This window comes from Hypanus sabinus, chromosome 17, assembly GCF_030144855.1.
Source record: "Hypanus sabinus isolate sHypSab1 chromosome 17, sHypSab1.hap1, whole genome shotgun sequence".
NCBI lineage: Eukaryota > Metazoa > Chordata > Chondrichthyes > Myliobatiformes > Dasyatidae > Hypanus > Hypanus sabinus.
In genome coordinates this window covers 84895507-84913523 of record NC_082722.1, presented here as the reverse complement: position 1 = coordinate 84913523, position 18017 = coordinate 84895507, and the positions used below count along the sequence as shown (strand labels likewise).

General features: G+C 44.6%; 1 protein-coding gene across 1 annotated transcript in view; it reads right to left on the bottom strand.

Moving 5' to 3' along the window:
• The window catches only part of cdh15 (cadherin 15, type 1, M-cadherin (myotubule)), a 164834-nt gene that overhangs the window by 23037 nt on the left and 123780 nt on the right, over nt 1–18017 (bottom strand). Inside the window, exons 10-12 of the mRNA XM_059992445.1 lie at nt 15326–15579; nt 8053–8195; nt 1298–1534 (exon numbers count right to left, since the gene is read on the bottom strand). Of these exons, the coding sequence (XP_059848428.1) occupies nt 1298–1534; nt 8053–8195; nt 15326–15579 (634 nt within the window). The remainder of the gene's footprint in view (nt 1–1297; nt 1535–8052; nt 8196–15325; nt 15580–18017) is intronic.

Here is an 18017-nt window from a genome sequence, read left to right as displayed (position 1 = left end):
CTCTATTAAATCCCTCCTTCTTCTCCTATGCACTAGGGCAGGGGTTCCCAACCTGGGGTCTATGGACCCTTTGGTTAATGGTAGGGGTCCATGGCATAAAAATGATTGGGAACCCTTGCTCTAGAGAATAAAGTCCTAACCTATTCAAACTTTCCCTAAAACTCAGATCCTCAGTTCCTGGGAACATCCATGTAAATTCTCTGCACTCTTTCAATCTTATTGACATGTTTCCTACAGGTAGGTGACCAAAACTACACACAATGCTCCAAGTTAGGCTTCACCAATGTCTTGTACAATTTCAACATACAACCACAACACTTTTGTCAGTGTTTTGACTTACAAAGGCCAAAGTGGCAAAAACTTTCTTTATAACTCTGTATACTTGTGATGCCACTTTCAAGGAATTTATACTCCTAGTTCCCTCTATCCTACCGTATTCCTCAGTGCTCTACTGCTCACTGGGTAAGTCCCACCCTGGTTTGTCCTCCCAAAGTGCAACACCCTAGGGTATAGGGAAAAGATTAACCTGATGGGCAACCTTTTCATTAAGAGGGTGGTGAGTATATGGAACGAACTGCCAGAGGAAGTTGCTAAGGCAGGTACACCAGAGTCACCTCTATAAGTACATGGAGTTGAGGAGCGTGAGGAATATGAGCTGAATGCATGGAATTGGCACTAACAAGCTGGACTATGTGGTCAGCCTGGACTTTTCCCTCTTTATTTTTACAAAACTACAGAAGTTTATTTACATAATAATCCATAAAATACAAACATTAAATATTTACAACACAGTGAACAAATTCAAATTAAAATATGATTATTATTGTCTATAAACTAGTCAATTCCCTGGGGGAGAGGATCCACTATTCTCAGAAATCACCCATTGTACCCATCGTGACTACATGACACACTCCTGGGGTCAGACCCAGAGTGAAGCTCCCTCCACACCATCCCATCACACACACCTAGGGTCAGATACAGAGTGAAGCTCCCTCTACACTCTCTATAGATATAGATTGAAACTTCCTTCACTCAGTCCCATTACACACTTCAGGGTCAGACACAGAGTGGAAGCTCCCTCTACACCGTCCCATCTCATATTCCCACTGCAGGGGCAGCACAAGACGACTGAGGGTGGGGCTTGTTTCTGTACTGAACAATGGTGGACTCCTGCGCTGAGGTAGAAGTTAATCTGATTGTTTCCCTTTATTGCAGTGACAGCTACTCTCAGCCAAGTGGGTGTGCATTACTGGGGGATGTACCTGTCACTCACCTCTGTAGTTTGTCAAGCACGTACCATTGAGGAGCTGTACTGTCCAGTTCTGGGAAATCTGGGAATTTTCAGGAACAATCTCAAAATGGAAGGGCTTGGCATGGGGGTCCAGGTCAGCATCATCTGCCCAAACAATGACTCCCCCCACTCCTGCTGACTGACTACAGACAAAAGCCACCAGCGGGTGCAGGACTGGTGCATAATCGTTCACTTCGGTGATATGTATCTCCAGGGTTCCTGTTGCCGTGTGCGGTGGTTCACCTGTGGAGAGAAACACAGTTGTCTGAAACATGACTACAGTCCGATGTTCAGCTCTGCTTCACCAAGATGGCACAGCCGATATCAGCCATGGGAAACTTTACCCCGGACTGTAAGACATAAGATATAGGAGCAGAATTAGGCTATTTGGCCCATCGAGTCTGTACTCCACCATTTTATCATGGCTGATCCAATTTTCCACTCAGACTCCATCTCCTGCCTTCTCCCGATATCCCTTCATACCCCGACTATTCCAGAATCTATCAACCTCTGCCTTAAATATGCATAGACTTGCCCTACACAGCTGCCTCTGGCACAGAGTTCCACAGATTCACCACACTTTGGCTAAAGAAATTCCTCCTTATCTCCATTCTAAAAGGACCCCCTCTATTCTGAGGCTGTGTCCTCTGGTCTTAGACTCTCCCATCAGAGGAAGCATCCTCTCCACATCCACTCTGTCAAGGCCTTTCACCATTCACTAGGTTTCAATGAGGTCACACCTCATTCTTCAGAATTGTAGTGAATGCAGGCCCAGAGCCATCAAACACTGTTCATATGACAAGCCATTCAATCCTGGAATCATTTTCGTGAACCTTCTTTGAACCCTCTCCAGTTCCAGCACATCCTTTTTAAGGGGCCCAAGACTGTTCACATTACTCAAGGTGAGGCCTCAACAGTGCCTTATAAAGCCTCAGCATCACATTCCTTCTATTATATTCCAGAACTAGATACTAGACACTAGAACTCCACAGCTCAGTACAGGCCCTTCGGCCCTCAATGTTGTGCCGACCCATATATTCCTTTAAAAAACAGTACTAAACCCCATAACCCTCTATTTTTCTTTCATCCATGTGTCTGTCCAAGATGCTCTTAAATACCCCTAATGTTTTAGCCTCCACCACCATCCCTGGCAAGTCATTCCAGGCACTCATAACCCTCTGTGTAAAAAACTTGCCCCTGATGTTTCCCCTAAACATCCCTCCCTTAACTTTGTACATGTGTCTTCTGGTGTTTGCTATTGGTGCCCTGGGAAACAGGTACTGACTATCCACCCTATCTATGCCTCCCATAATCTTGTCAACCTCTATCAAGTCGACTCTCATCCTTCTACGCTCCGAAGAGAAAATTCCCAGCTCTGCTAACCTTGGCTCATAAGACTTGTTTTCCAATCCAGGCAACATCCTGGTAAATCTCCTCTGCACCCTCTCCATAGTTTCCACATCCTTCCTATAATGAGATGACCAGAACTAAACACAATACTCTAAGTGCGGTCTCACCAGAGATTTGTCGAGTTGCAGCATGACCTGTCTACTCTTGAACTCAATCCCCCTGTTAATGAAGCCTAGCATCCCATAGGCCTTCTTAACTACCCTATCAACCTGTGCAGCGACCTTGACGGATGTATGGATTTGAACCCCAAGGTCCCTCTGTTCATCCACACTCTTAAGTAACCGACCATTAACCCTGTACTCAGCCTTCTGGTTTGTCCTTCCAAAATGCATCACCTCACATTTATCCGGATTGAACTCCATCTGCCATTTTTCTGCCCAACTCTGCAGCCTGTCCATATCCTCTTGTAACCTTTGACAACCTGCAGCTCCATCCACAATTCCAATCTTCATGTCATCCGCAAATTTACTCACCCATTCTTCTGCCAGGTCATTTATAAAAATCACAAATAGCAGGGGTCCCAGGACAGATCCTTGCAGCACTCCACTAATCACCAACCTCCAGGCAGAATACTTTCCTTCCACTACTACCCTCTGCTTTCTTCCTGTAAGCCAATTTTTTATCCAAACAGCCAAGGTTCCACTGATCCCATGCCTCATGACTTTCTGGATGAGTCTCTTGTGGGGGACCTCGTCAAATGCCTTGCTAGAATCCATGTAGACCACATCCACTGCCCTACCCTCATCAATTTCTTTTGTTACCTCTTCAAAATACTCAATTAGTGAGGCTCAACCTTCCCTTCACAAAGCCATGTTGACTATCCTTGAGTAGACTATACTTCTCCAAATGCTTGCAGATCCTATTCTTAAGAATCCTTTCCGATAGTTTGCAGACCGCCGAAGTGAAATGAATTCTAACATTGTATTTGCCTTCCTCAACACCAACTCCACCTGTAAGTTAAATTTTAGGATTTTCTGTACAAGGACTCCCAAGTCCCCTTGCTTCTCAGATATTTGGATTTTTTCCCTGTTTATTAAAAAAAAAATCAGCACTCTTATTTCTTCTACCAAAGTGCATGACCATCCATTTTCAAACATTCTATTTCATTTGCCACTTTCTTGCCCATTCTCCTAATCTGCCCAAGTCCTGCTGTAGTCTTCCTATTTCCTCATCACTACCTGCTCCTCCCCCAATCTTCATATCAACTACAGACTTGGTAACAAAGCCACGTATTCCATCATCTAAATCACTGATAAATAACATAAAAAGAAGCGGTCCCAACACTGACCCCTGCTGAACACCACGAGTCACTGGCAGCCAACAAGTAAAAGATCCTTTTATTCCCACTCGCTGTCTCCTACCATGCTCTAACCATGCCAGTAACTTTCTTGTAATACCATGTGACTCTTAACTTGGTAAGCAGCCACATATGTGGCACCTTGTCAAAGGCCTTATGAAATATACCACATCCACTGCATATACTTTTTCTATCCTACTTTTAATTTCCTCAAAGAATTCCAACAGGCTCATCAGACAAGTTTTTCCCTTAAGGAAACCATGATTACTTTGTCCTATCTTGTCCTGTGTCACCAAGTACTCCATAAGCTCTTCCTTAACAATTAACTTCAACATTTTCCCAACCACTGAGGTCAGGCTACCTGGTCTATAAATTCCTTTCTGCTGCCTCCCTCCTTTCTTAAAGAGTGGAGTGGGAGTGACATTTGCAATTTTTCAGTCCTCCAGAACCATGCCAGAGTCCAAAGATTCTTCAAAGATCATTACTAATGCATCCACAACCTCTACCACTACCTCTTTCAGTAGTTCATTTTGTTCAGATGACTTATGTTCAGGTTTTCAGCTTTTTGAGCACCTTCTCCCTTGTAATAGTAACTGCACTTACTTCTCTCCTCTCACACACTACAACAGGCACACTGCTAGTGTCTTCCACAGTGAAGGCTGATGCAAAATACTGAGTTAGTTCATCTGCTTTCTCCTTGTCCCTCATTATTATTTCTCCGGCCTCATTTTCTAGTGGTCCTATATTTATTCTCTTTTATATACAGTATTTGAAAAAGCTTTGTCTATCCACTTTGATATTGTTTGCTAGATTGCTTTCATATTTCATCTTTTCACTTCTAATGATTCTTTTACTTGCTCTCTGTAGGTTTTAAAAAACTTCACAATCCTCCATCTTCCCACTAATTTTTACTTTGTTATGTGTCGTCTTTTTTGTTTTTACATTAGTTTTGACTTCTCTTGTCAGCCACGGTTGTATTATTTTGCAATTTGAACATAGAACATAGAATGGTACAGCACATTACAGGCCCTTCGCCCACAATGTTGTGCCAACCCTTAAACCCTGCCTCGCATATAAACCCTCACCTTAAATTCCTCCATATATCTGTCTAGTAGTCTCTTAAATTTCACTGGTGTATCTGCCTCCACCACTGATTCAGGCAGTGCATTCCATGCACCAACCACTCTCTGAGTAAAAAACCTTCCTCTAATATCCCCCTTGAACTTCCCACCCCTTACCTTAAAGCCATGTCCTTTTGTATTGAGCAGTGGTGCTTCTTGTCCTCTTGTATTTGAGTATTTCTTTGTGTTTGGAATAGATCTGTCCTGCACCTTCCTCATTTTTCCTAGAAACTCAAGTCATTGCTGCTCTGCTGTTATCCCTGCCAGCAACTCCTTCCAATCTACTTTGGCCAACTCCTCTCTCATACCTCTGTAATTCCCTTTTCTCCACTGAAATACTGCTACATCAGACTTTACTTTCTCCCTATCAAATTTCAAGTTGAACTCATTCATACTGTGATCACTGGTCGCTAAGGGTTCCTTAAACTTAAGCTCCCTAATAGCCTCCAGTTCATTACATAACACCCAATCCTACAGCTGATCCCCCAGTAAACTCAATGACAAACTGCTCCAAAAAGCCATCTCATAGGCATTCAACAAATTCACTCTCTTAAGGTCCTTTGCCAACCTACATGCATTTTGAAATCTCCATGACTATTATAACGTTGCCCTTTTGACATGTATTTTCTCTTTCTCACCGTAATCTGTAGTCCACACCCAGCTATTATTTGGAGGACTGTATACAACTGCCATCAGGGTACTTTTACCCTTGCATTTTCTTAACTCAACCAACAAGGATTCACCATCTTCCGATCCTATGTCACATCTTTCTGATGACTTGATGCCATTCTCAACCAGCAGAGCCATGCCACTACCCTCTGCCTACCTTCCTATCCCTCAGATACGGTGTGTAACCTTGGACATTCAGCTCCCAACTACAACCATCCTTCAGCCATGATTCAGTGATGTCCACAACATCCTACCCAACAATCTGTAAAAGTGCAACAAGATCATCCACCTTATTTCTTATACTCTGTGCATTGAGATATAACACTTCGATTGCTGCATTTCCCACTCTTTTTGATTCTGCATGCCTAATGCACTGATACTCACCCTGCTGGCTGCAGTTGTGTCCTATCACCTGACTGCCCTTCCTGACAGTCTGACTGCACGCTGTCTGCTTTTTCTCCATCCATCCTACCCTGAGTCCTTTCACTCCAGTTCCCACCCCCTGCCAAATTAGTTTAAACCCTCCTCAAGAGCCCCAAAAAAGCTGTCTGTGAGAATATAGATCCCCCTCAGATTCAGGTGCAACCCGTCCCTTTTGTACAGGTGAACCTCCCCCAGGGAGATCCCAGTGATCCAAGAACCTGAAGCCCTGCTCCCTGCGCCAGCTCCTCAGCCACGCATTAATCTGTGAAATCTTCCTGTTTCTACCCTCACTGGCGCGTGACACAGGCGGCAATCCAGAAATACTGCCCTGGAGGTCCTGCTTCTCACCTTTCTGCCTCGCTCTCTAAATTATCTTTTCAGGACCTCTTTGCTTTTCCTTCCTATATCATTGGTACCAATATGTACCAAGACTTCTGGCTGCTCTCCCTCCCTCTCTGAAATGCTGTGGATGTGATCCAAGACATCCCTGACCCTGGCACCTGGGAGGCAACATTCCATTCGTGTGTCCCGTTCACCTCCACAGAATCTCCTGTATGACTTTTGAGTTCTCTATCACTACCCCTCCACTCTTCTCTTTCCCTTCTGCAGCACAGACCTTTATCTTAGAAAGGATGTGCTGAAACTGGAGAGGGTTCAAGGAAGGTTCACAAAAATAATTCCAGGATTGAATAGCTTGTCATATGAACAGTGTTTGATGGCTCTGGGCCTCTATTTGCTGGAATTCAGAAGAATAAGGGGTGACTTCATTGAAACCTATCAAATGATGAAAGGCCTTGATAGAGTGGATATGAAGAGGATGTTTCCTATGGTGGGAGAATCAAAGACAAGAGGACACAGGAATAGAGGGGTGTCCTTTTAGAACACAGATGAGGAGGAATTTCTTTAGCCAAAGAGTAGTAAATCAGTGGAATTCTTTGCCACAGACAGCTGTGGAGGCCAAATCTTTATATATATTTAAGAGAGATAGATTCTTGATTGATCAGAGCATGAAGGGATATAGTGAGAAGGCAGGAGAGTGGGGCTGCGAGGAAAATTGGATGGGACATGATGGAATGGCAGAGCAGACTCGATGGGCCAAGTGGCCTAATTCTGCTCCTACGTCTTATGGCCTTATGCACGTTAGTTGTTTGTCCAAATTCTTATTGTTTTTATTGATTCTATTGTGTTTTTTTCTATTTTCTGAGTATGCCTATAAGAAAGTGAATCTCAGGCTAGTAAATGGTGACATTTATGTGCTTTGGTAATAAATTAACTTTGAACTTGGAGATTTTGCTTGCATTAGGTCCATCTCCTCTGTATACATGCTTTTTGTCCACATACTTTTAAACATTATAATTATACCCTCCTTCATCACCTCATTAGAGATAACCAGCAGCTTCTGTGTGAGAAGTTTGTCCCTCAGATCACTGACTATAACCCTGGGCCCTCTTGTTCTAGTCTTCTCTGGCCTGGGAAAAAAGATCTTTGTCCCTCATCATTTTATAAACCTTCTACATCCCAGTGAGAACAAACCCATCCTACCCAACCTGCCTTCTAACAACACCCCTCCGTTACTAGCAACATCCTGGTGAATCCCTTCTGCACTCCCTCTTCCATCCTGTAGTGTGGTGCCAAAACCTCACACAATACATCGTTGCTTCTTCACATTCACTAGGTCGAAGCACTGGATAGCAGTGGTACAAGAGGTGCCTCTCCCCGAGCTTTGAGTGGGCAGCCAGGAATGGGTGATAGACACAGGCCCTCTGTATGAATATGATGCTGTATCCTCACCTGCCCCATGATGGTAACCTCCCTCCCTGTTACCCCTGCTACCCTCTCACCATCGTCAGTGGCAGTGATCAGGGCAATGTACTGGTGGTTGATCAGGAATGGTGACTGCCGCCTGATGTTCTGCTGAAGAACAACCGCACCGCTGTTAACATCGACTGTCAGCCAGTCTGCGGGATCGTACTGGATATGGTAACTGCAACACAGGAAGCACAGAGTTAATGGGGCCGAGACAACAGAGAGTGTAGGATAATCCCTGCAGGGAGAGACAATACCCAGATATGGGGACAAACATACAGAAATGGGGGGGGGGGGGAGGAAATGCACACAGATGGGTAAATGCGCAAGGTCGAACAGGGTTAGGGGGCAAACCACATGGAGATGGAGAAACGCATAGGAATGGGGGGAAACACACAGAGATGAGGGAATCTCACAGAGATGGGGAAGCACACAGAGACGGGGAAACACACAGGGACGGGGGAACATACAGACACTGGGGGAATGCACAGAGATGGGGGAATGTACAGAGACAGGGAAACACACAGAGATGGGGGGAATGCACGGATGGGGGAATGCACAGAGACGGAGGGAATGCACAAATGGGAGAATGCACAGAGATGGGGGGAAACACACAGCGACATGGTGGAAATGCACAGAGATGGGGGAAACGCAGAGATGGGGGAATGCACAGAGACGGGGGAAACACTGAAACGGGGAGAATGCACAGAGATGGGGAATGCAGAGATGGGGAAATACAGAGATGGGGAAATGCACAGAGATGGGGGAAATACAGAGATGGGGAAATGCACAGAGATGGGGAAATGCACAGAGAAGGGGGAAATACAGAGATGGGGAAACACACAGAGATGGGGAAATGCACAGAGAAGGGGGAAATACAGAGATGGGGAAACACACAGAGATGGGGCAATGCACAGAGATGGGGGAAACGCAGAGATGGGGGAATGCACAGAGACGGGGGAAACACTGAAGCAGGGAGAATGCACAGAGATGGGGGGAAACACACAATGACATGGTGGAAATGCACAGAGATGGGGGAACCACACAGAGACGGGGGAACCACACTGAGACGGGGAAATGCAGAGAGATGGGGGAATGCAAAGAGACGGGGAACGCATAGACATGGGGCGAACAACAGGTATGACCAGTTCAAATGTGACGGGTTGCACCCGAACCCGAGGGGAACCAATATTTTCGCAGGCAGATTTGTTAGAGCTGTTGGGGAGGGTTTAAACTAATTTGGCAGAGGGTGGGAACCAGAATTAAGGGACTCAGTAGAATGGATGGTAAAGAAGCATAGATAGCATGAAGTTAGACTGTCAGGCAGATGATAGGAGATAACTGCTGGGTGAATATCAGTGCATTAAGGATGCAGAATCAAAAAACATATACTCAAAGTGTGATATCTCAATGCACGAGGTATGAAAAATTTGGTGGATGATCTTATTGCACTATTACAAATTGTCAGGTATGATGTGGCCATCACTGAATCGTGGCTGAAGGATGGTTGTAGCTGGAAGCTGAATGTCCAAGGTTACACGTTGTATCGGAGGGATAGGATGGTAGGCAGAGAGGGTGGGGTGGCTCTGCTGGTAAATAATGGCATTAGATCAGTAGAAAGATGTGACATAGGAAGATGTTGAACCTTTGTGGGTTGAGTTATGTAGTGTATATGGATTTCAGCAAGGCATTTAGCAAGGTACCCCATGCAAGGCTTATTGAGTAAGTAAGGAGGCATGGGATCCAAGGGAACATTGCTTTGTGCCCACAGAAGGCAAAGAGTGGTTGTAGACGGGTCATATTCTGCATGGAGGTTGGTGACTAGTGGTGTGCCTCAGGAATCTGTTCTGGGACCCCTACTCTTCGGGATTTTATAAATGATCTGGATGAGGAAATGGAGGGATGGGTTAGTAAATTTGCTGATGACACAAAAGTTGGGGGTGTTGTGGATAGTATGGAAGGCTGTCAGAGGTTACAGGGGGACATCGAAAGGATGCAAAACTGGGCTGAGAAGTGGCAGATGGAGTTCAACCCAGTTAAGCGTGAGGTGGTTCATTTTGATAGATCAAATACAAACGTATTGGTGAGTAAAATCAGAGCTCATGGCATTGGGGGCAGGGTTTCAACATGGATAGAAAACTGGTTGGCAGATAGAAAGCAAAGGGTAGCAGTGAATGGGTGTTTCTCGGACCGGCTGGAGGTGACTAGTGGGGTACCACAGGGCTCTGTATTGGGACCACAGCTCTTTACGATTTATGTCAACGATTTAGATGAGGGCATTGAAAACTATATCAGCAAGTTTGCTGACGATACTAAACTGGGTGGCAGTGTGACATGCGAAGAGGACCTTAGGAGAGTACAGGGAGACTTGGATAGGCTGTGTGAGTGGGCAGATACTTGGCAGATGTCATTCAATGTGAATAAATGTGAAGTTATCCACTTTGGAAGCAGGAACAAGAGGGCAGAGTATTGTCTGAACGGTGTAGACTTAGGTAAGGGAGAAATGCAAAGAGACCTAGGAGTCCTAGTTCATCAGTCAATGAAGGTGAATGAGCAAGTGTAACAGGCAGTGAAGAGGGCAAATGGAATGTTGGCCTTTATTACAAGGGGAATTAAGTACAAGAGCAAGGACGTCCTTTTGCATTTGTACAGGGCCCTGGTGAGACCACACCTGGAATATTGTGTACAGTTTTGGTCTCCAGGTTTAAGGAAGGACATTCTGGCAATTGAGGAAGTGCAGCGTAGATTCACTCGGTTGATTCCTGGGATGGCAGGGCTGTCTTACGCAGAGAGATTGGAGAGATTGGGCTTGTACACGCTGGAATTGAGGAGATTGAGAGGGGATCTGATTGAAACATTTAAGATAATTAAAGGATTTGATAGGATTGAGGCAAGAAATATGTTCCAGATGTTGGGAGAGTCCAGTACCAGAGGGCATGGATTGAGAATAAGAGGTCAGTTATTTAAAACAGAGTTGAGGAAGAGCTTCTTCTCCCAGAGAGTTGTGGAGGTGTGGAATGCACTGCCTTGGAAGATGGTGGAGGCCAATTCTCTGGATGTTTTCAAGAAGGAGCTAGATAGATATCTGATGGATAGGGGAATCAAGGGATATGGGGACAAGGCAGGGACTGGGTATTGATAGTGAATGATCAGCCATGATCTCAGAATGGCGGTGCAGACTCGAGGGGCCGAATGGTCTACTTCTGCACCTATTGTCTATTGTCTACTGTAAGACGGCAGAATAACCTGGCACTCAACGTGAGTAGGACAAAAGAGATGATTGTAGACTTCAGGAAGGGTAAGATGAAGGAACACATACCAATCCTCATAGAGGGATCAAAAGTGGAGAGAGTGAGCAGATACAATTTCCTGGGTGTCAAGATCTCTGAGGATCTAACCTGGTCTCAACATATTGATTTAGTCATAAAGAAGGCAAGACAGTGGCTATACAGTGGCTAAACTTAGGAGTTTGAAGCAATTTGGCATGTCAACAAATACACTCAAAAACTTCTATAGTTATACTGTGGAGAGCATTCTGACAGGCTGCATCACTGTCTGATACGGAGGGGCCACTGCACAGGACTAAAAGAAGCTGCAGAAGGTTGTAAATCTAGTCAGCTCCATCTTGGGCATGAGCCTACAAAGTACTCAGGACATCTTTATGGAGCCGTATCTCAGAAAGGCAGCGTCCATTATTAAAGACCTCCAGCACCCAGGGCTTGCCCTTTTCTCACTGTTACCATCAGTTAGGAGATACAGAAGCCTAAAAGCACACTGTCAGTGATTCAGGAACAGCTTCTTCCCTTCTGCCATCCAATTTCTAAATGGACTTTGAAGCTTTGGACACTACCTCACTTTTTTAATATACAGTATTTCTGTTTTTGCACATTTTTAATAATCTATTCAATATATGTAATTGATTTACTTGTTTATTTATGATTGTGTTTTATTTTATTTATTATTATTTTTTCTCTCTCTGCTAGATTATGTATTGCATTGAACTGCTGCTGCTAAGTTAACAAATTTAATGCTACACGATGGTGATAGTAAACCTGATTCTGATTAGTATTAATGGTAAGACTGTTGGCAGTGTGGACGATCAGAGGGATCTTGGGGTCCGAGTCCATAGGATGCTCAAAGCATCTGCGCAGGTTGACTCTGTCATTAAGAAGGCATACATGCATTGGCCTTCATCAATCGTGGGATTGAGTTTAAGAACTGAGAGGTAATGTTACAGCAATATAGGACCCTGGACAGACCCCACTTGGAGTATTGTGTTCACTTCCTTACTACAGGAAGGATGTGGAAACTATAGAAAGGATGCAGAGGAGACTTACAAGGATGTTGCCTGGATTGGGGAGCATGCCTTATGAGAATAGGTTGAGTGAAATCAACCTTTTCTCCTTGGAGCGACGGAGGATGAGAGTTGATCTGATAGAGGTGCATAAGATGATGACAGGCATTGATTGTGTGGATAGTCAGAGGCTCTTTCCCAGAGCTGAAATGGCTAGCACAAGAAGGCATAGTTTTAAGGTGCTTGGAAGTAGGCACAGAGGAGATGTCAGGGGTTAGTTTTTTTACGCAGTGAGTGGTGAGTGTGTGGAATGGTCTGCTGGTGACGGTAGTGGAGGCAGATACAATAGGGTCTTTTAAGAGACTCCTTGGCAGGCATATTGAGCTCAGAAAAATAGAGGGCTATGGGTAACCCTAGGTAATTTCTAAGGTAAGGACATGTTCAGCACAGCTTTGTGGGCCAAAGGGCTTGTATTGTGCTGTAGGTTTTCTATGTTTCTGAAAGATGTGTCAAAAGGGCAATGTTATGATAATCATACAAGATGTCAATATGCAGATTGTTTGGGAAAATCATGTAGTAAATGGTCGCAAGTGAGTGAGTTTGTTGAATGCCTGTTAGATGGTTTTTAGAAAGGCTCTGCCTTAGTATACCCAACGAATTTGCCTCCACAGCTGCCTGTGGTAAGAAATACCACAAATGCACCACCCTCTGGCTAAAAAAATTTCTCCGCATCTCCATTTTAAATAGATGCCCCTCTATCCTGAGGTTCTGCCCTCTTGACCTAGACTCCCCCACTACTGGAAGCATCTTCTCCACATCTACTCTGTCTAGGCATTTCAACGTTCAAAAGATATCAATCATATTTCACTCCCCCACTCATCCTTCTAAATTCCAGGGAGTACAGTCCCAGAGCTATCAATTTTTTCTCGTATGATAGCCCTTTCATTTCCAGAATCATCCTTGTGAACCTCCTTTGAACCCTCTGCAATGCTAGCACATCTTTTCTTAGATGAGGAGCCCAAAACTGTTGACAATACTCAATGTGAGGCCTCACCAGTTCCTTATAAAGCTTCAGCATCACATCCTTGCTATTGTGGTCTAGACCTCTTGAAATGAATGCTAACATTGCATTTGTTTTCCTCACCACCTACTCTGCCCGCAAGTTAACTTTGAGGGTATTTTGCACAAGGACTCTCAAGTCTCTTTGCATCTCAGTTTTTTGGATTTTCTCTCCATTTAGAAAATTGTCTGCACATTTATTTCAACTACCAAAGAGCATGATCATGCCTTTCCAACACCGTATTTCATTTGCCACTCTCTTGCCCATTCTCCTATACTAAGTCCTTCTGCATCCTATCTGTTCCCTCAACACTAACTGTCCCTCCACCAATCTTTGTATCATCTGAAAACTTGGCAACAAAGCCATCTATTCCATCATCTAAGTCACTGATATGCAGCATAAAAAGAAATGGTCCCTGCGGAACAGTCACTGACAGCCAACCAGAAAAAGAGCCTTTTATTCGCACTTGCTGCCTCCTACCAATCAGCCAATGCTCTAACCATGCCAGTAATTTTCCTGGAATACCATGGGCTTTTAACTTGGTAAGCAGCCTCAGGTGTGGCACCTAGTCAAGGGTCCAGGGTCTACAACATCCACTGCAATCTCTTTCTCTATCCTACTTGTAATCTCCTCAAAGAATTCTAGCAGGTTCATCAGGCAAAATTGTCCCTTAAGGAATCCATGCTGACTTTGTCCTATCTTGTCTTGTGTCACCAAGTACTCCAGAACCTCATCCTTAACAATTGACTTCAACATTTTCCCAACCACTGAGGTCAGGCTAACTGGTCTATAATATCCTTTCTGCTGCCTTCCTCCTTTCTTAAAGAGTGAAAACTTCCTCTTCAACTTAGTTGATAGTGAAATAGGGTACAAAGAGATCTTGATCAGTCAGATAGAGAAGTTGAGAAATGACAAATGAATTTCAGCTTAGTTAAGTGTAAGGTGATGCATTTTGGACATTCAAACTAGTGTAAGACTTGCACCTTGAGCGCCTGGGCACTGACAAATGTTGTGCAACATAGGCTCCTGAGACTACAGATGCATAGTTCACTGAAAATAGCATTACAAGTAGACAGTGTGATGAAGAAGGCAGTTAGCATGCTGTCCTTCATTGGCCGGGACATTGAGTTTAGGAGATGAAACATTTTGCTGTAATTATACAAGTTGTTGGTGAGACTGCGGTTAGAGCATTGTGTATGATTTTGGTCACCCTGTTATAGGAAAGACATTGTCAAGCTGGAGAGAATGCAAGAGAGATTTATGAGAATGCTGTCTGGACTGGACAGCCTGAGTTATAGGGAGAGATTGGTCACACTGGGTACTTATTCCTTGGATCACATAGATATTTATAAAATCATGTGGGGTATGGATAAGGTGGATGGTCATAGTCTTTTCCCCATGGGTCATAGCATCCAAAACTAGAGGGCATAGATACAGGAGATGAGAGATTTAAAAGAAACACAAGAGGGAACCCCTTTACACAGAGGGTAAAGAGTACCTAGAATGAGCTGCCAGAGGAAGTGGCTGAGGCAGGTATGTTTGCAACATTTAAGAATGTTACATGGAGGGTAAGGCTTGGTGGGTTATAGGCAAAAATCAGGCAACTGACAGTGGTTGGCACTGGGCCTGTTTCTTTGCTGTATTAATCTGCCTGTGAATAATAAGTTGATCCCAGAAGACAATCAAAACACAGGAGGGAGGGCAGTATGAGGTGTGATGAGTGGGGGAACTCAGTGTGGCAGCAGTCAGGCAACAGAGGGATGGTTGATGTTATGGACTTTCTCCTGGTCGACTGACCATTTCCCTCTGGTGATGGTGGCAAGTCACTGAATTGGTTGAGCAGTTTGTTGCATGAGGAGGTCACTCTGTGTGGGGGATGGAGTAACTTTCAGGGGCTGGAGTGAAAATCCACCAGGGGTTTCTACTGGTGTGGGTTTTGGAAGGTGGTACTGACCTTATGTTCTGGGGTTGGGCGATGTCAGGGTCAGTCACAGTGTACACAGTTAGCACCCTGTCTTCCCTCATCCCCTCAGGCACACGCAGCACGCGGGGGTCTTCCTCAAAGCGGGGGGCTTCATTCACATCAGTGAGTGTGATGGTGACTTGAGCAGTGGAGAGGAGAGTGCTTCGAGCCGCAGGACTCAGCGGTGTCCAGTTCCATGCCTCCACTGTCAGCATGTGTCTGACTGTTGTTTCATAGTCCAGCCTCTGACACAAGACACAGAGAACAACAGAGTCAGTCTCTCCGTCAGTCCATACTGGACCTTCTCACCCACATTCCCCACCCCACCCACTCTCAGCTCTCCAACCCTAATCACAACACATTAAACACACTCACCACCCACACTCCACACTCCTGCAGAGCCAATCCAGCAGCCCATCTCTGCATCCCTGTCCTCAACCGGTTACCCTCCAAACCAGTCAGTCCCAGAATGCACACTCCCCCAGCCAGCACTCCCTATCCACCCATTCCCCTACTGCACCCTTCCTGTGGAAGTGTATTCATAACTTTGAGTTTTTATGTATTTATTCTTATAATGTAACAAAATGGAACCTGTAAAATCCCATAGTGCTTTGTAATATGCTGGTATGGTACAAGAGCCATGTAATGCCCTGGATTATAGTTCAGTGTGTAATCAAGGGGAGGTTGATCTACTGTCAGCCTTGGGAAGTGCAGCTTATTGAAGCAGATGAGCGGTATGCAGAACAGATAAATGCCAAAGCATAGCTGAAAGCTTATATAAAAAAATGAAATTCGTAAGCTGCAAATCCAAAGCAGCTTCCAGCCATTAAGGAGTGAAGACGCTTCTCATTATTTCTAGCAATAAACATGTCTCTGAACAGATCCACTTTGTGTTTTTTGGTTCTTTGTTATGTGATGGGCAAACCAAATTTGAAACGGGGTCCAGAATTGACCCTATGAACTGTGCTGCTATTGAGAGAGAGAGAGAGAGAGGAGGAGGTGTCCAGTGCAAATGAGAGAGAGAGAGACAAAACTTAATGTTATGGTTTCTTTGCTGATTGTTTACCTTTCTCCAAGGACACTTTGCCTGCTTGTTAAGATTCCTGCAGAGAGAGCAGGGCGGAGCCGATTGATGGACAGCCAGTGATAAAAAGCAGGTCCGTGGGGACACAGACAGACACACCACGGGACTCTGAACGAGCTTTGTGCACCACGTGAAGGTGGGGTTTTGGAGGATCGATTCAGGGAAATCGATCAGTGGCTCACAATGTGAGAAGGTGCGACCGGTGGGGAACTATTTGTGTGTCCTCCCTTGCCTGGGTGATAGTTCCACCACTGAAGAACAGTCGTACGTGGTATGATCATAGTCGGTGACCACAACAGGAAGACAACGGGAAGATCGACGGCAACACCTCTCATCACCTCCCTCTCTCTCTCTCTCTCTCTCTCCAACATTAATCCAAAAACTACCTCAACCTAAACTGAACTGAACTCTTCACCATCGTAAGACTCTATCCACTTACCCCTAGGTTTGAAAGAGCACGGTTTTGCTTCCTATTTCCACACTTTTATGGATATATCTATATATTATTGCTAACCTGTTTCATGTATTTGCATTCTATAGTACTGTATTGCATATTACTAATAAACACTATTAGTTACTAGTAATACCAGACTCCAAAGTGCTTTCCATTTCTGCTGGCTCTTTAACTCAGTCACGGGGTACGTGACAGTTATAAGACCTTTGCCAGCTGGTGGCATAATTGCATCAGTACAGGACTTCAAGGTGAGTAGTCTGGAGTTTGAATCCAGCCAGCTTTCCATCTGTGCTGGGTTGAGTGTCAAGCTAGCAACTTGGCCTCGTAAAAAACAGACAAGATGTTAAAGAATTGGTTGCCACCCAATGCACTGCAAGGCGAGGACAGGAATAAGTAAGTTATAAGACTTAGCAAAAGAAGCATGACAGAATCTGGAAGTTCCACCAAGATCACTGCAGCAGCAGAGTGGAAGAACCCTGATGACTGGGTCGCTTGAGAGCGATTCCCTAGTAGTAGCGATCACCAAAAAATAAGTGTTTTTTTGCTTCTAGAGATTTTTTCTCTCGGAATTGAATGTCAGGTTTCTGACTCACTGTCAGCCTCTACACTGTGGTCTATGTTATGGACTTGCGTGCATTAGCTTCTTTCACTGTGACTCTAACGCATTTCGCATGATGACAGAAATGTTAAAAAGGAATGGCACAGTAAAAAAGTTCAAGTGAAAGGTTAGCAAATGAATTGTATAGTTCAGTGTACAAGGACCTTGCTGATTGTGGGGATGACTTACAGTGGATTAAAAAGCTTGAGCATGTAGACATTAAGAAAGAGGATTGCTGGAGCTTTTGGAAAGCATCAAGTTGGATAAGTCACCGGGACCGTATGTGGGAGGAGAGGGAGGAGATTCCTGAGCTTCTGGCACTGATCTTTGCATCGTCAATGGGGATGGGAGAGGTTCTGGAGGATTGGAAAGTTGCAGATGTTGTTCCTTTATTCAAGAAAGGGAGTAGAGATAGCCCAGGAAATTATGGACCAGAGAGTCTTACTTCAGTGGTTGTTAAGTTGATGGAGAAGACCCTGAGAGGCTGGATTTATAAACATTTGGAGAGGCATAATATGATAAGGAATAGTCAACATGGCTTTGTCAA